This window comes from Echinops telfairi, unplaced genomic scaffold (genome assembly GCF_000313985.2).
Source record: "Echinops telfairi isolate 266 unplaced genomic scaffold, ASM31398v2 ScPeMD7_7468;HRSCAF=8506_0, whole genome shotgun sequence".
Classification (NCBI taxonomy): domain Eukaryota; kingdom Metazoa; phylum Chordata; class Mammalia; order Afrosoricida; family Tenrecidae; genus Echinops; species Echinops telfairi.
In genome coordinates this window covers 34,352,957-34,354,428 of record NW_022111369.1, presented here as the reverse complement: position 1 = coordinate 34,354,428, position 1,472 = coordinate 34,352,957, and the positions used below count along the sequence as shown (strand labels likewise).

At 46.7% G+C, this 1,472-nt stretch overlaps 1 protein-coding gene across 1 annotated transcript in view; it reads right to left on the bottom strand.

Moving 5' to 3' along the window:
* Positions 1-1,091: 1,091 nt before the first annotated feature.
* The window catches only part of NKX6-1 (NK6 homeobox 1), a 5,522-nt gene continuing 5,141 nt past the window's right edge, over positions 1,092-1,472 (bottom strand). The window contains exon 5 of the mRNA XM_013004829.1: positions 1,092-1,281. Within this exon, the coding sequence (XP_012860283.1) occupies positions 1,092-1,281 (190 nt within the window). The remainder of the gene's footprint in view (positions 1,282-1,472) is intronic.

Here is a 1,472-nt window from a genome sequence, read left to right as displayed (position 1 = left end):
CTAGACAACATTTAGTCAAGTCTCTCCAAGAAGTCTTCTAAGAGGGGCTCGCATTTCTTGGTATCTTTCCCAGGCCAAAAAGAAAGAGCTGTGACCCACCTCCTTCAGAGAGAAAGAGAGAGAAATGAAGTAGCACTTATTTAACTCAAGAAACAAAATTTTTACAAGTGCTTGTGGCTTTGACTTTTACTGAGTTCTCCAATGAGATTTGGTGATCTGTATCCTTTAATTCAAGGCAACAGACGTCTTCAAACTGTTTTGCTTTGTTTTTAATTTGATTTATCCTTCGAAACAGAAAGTGCATTACATTTAACTGGTCTTGCAAAGGGGTTTTTCTTCTCTTTACAAACCGAATGAATCCCTTATATAAATTAATAAAGGTTAAAGATGCTAATAGGTCACCGTTATTAGCTTAAAAAAGAAAACAATTTACATCTTCTATAGTATTCTTATGATACAAAACACTTCAAATTCAATTACAGCAACTAAATGGATTGTTTGTCTCTGACCCAGAATGGTTGTAACAATTCCCACCATCTACTTTAACACGCATTTTTTTATCAGAAAGGAGTTCAATTAAATACAAGCTATTGTAGCCCCTCCCTCCCAAATACGTTCTTTAAATCACTAATAAATAGCAACAAACGACTGTGCAATTTCAGAGAGGAGCCAGAGGCAGGTTTGAGGCCGTTCCCGTGTCCACTCTTCTACTTCAAGTCCTGGGAGCCGGTGCCCTGCGCACACCCAGGGCCCGGCAGGCGAGAGGGGTGCAGGGAAAAGGTGGGATTCCACAAACTCCAACTGAGGCGCGGCTATCAGCGCGGGCGGGAGTGGGGTGGGGTGGTGATAGAACACTTTTCTCCCCTACCGGTCTCAAATTTTAAGTTCAAAAGGAAAAGGGAACCTGTGTAGCTTGAATAGCTCTTAGAAGGTGTGGGGAGGGTGGGGGGTGATGGCTGGGGTTAGAAAGAGGGGTGGGCGGGAGGTCTATCCTATTATAGCAAATTCCAAAAAAAACCTTTTCCATTTTAAATATTCACAATAAAGTAACTTCTAGTCAGTGTGACTCACGATTTATTTACAAAGAGCCGTCAACAGGTTACTTTAGGGGGCACCGCAGTCTGCGGGGGAGAAGCGTCCCTCTGGGCAGCGGTGGCGGCCGCTCGCCCGCCCGCCTGCCCGCGGCGCTCCGAGGTCCCCGGCGCGGTGGGCGTCGACCCTCCAAATGGCACCTCTCCTCGCCCGCCCCGCCGCCGGCGGGAGAACGCCGCGTCCCAGCGCCTGCGGACCGCGCAGGGCGCACCCGGGGCTGGGAGGGCTTCGTAGGGTGGAATTTAGGCCTACAGCTTCCATAACTTCTCATACACCCTGAATAAAGGTGAGGGGTTTGGAGGAAATGCTACCTAAAGAAAGTATGGGAAAGGTGTTTGTTCACTTTTAATTTGGAATAAATCCTATAAACCTGTTTATTT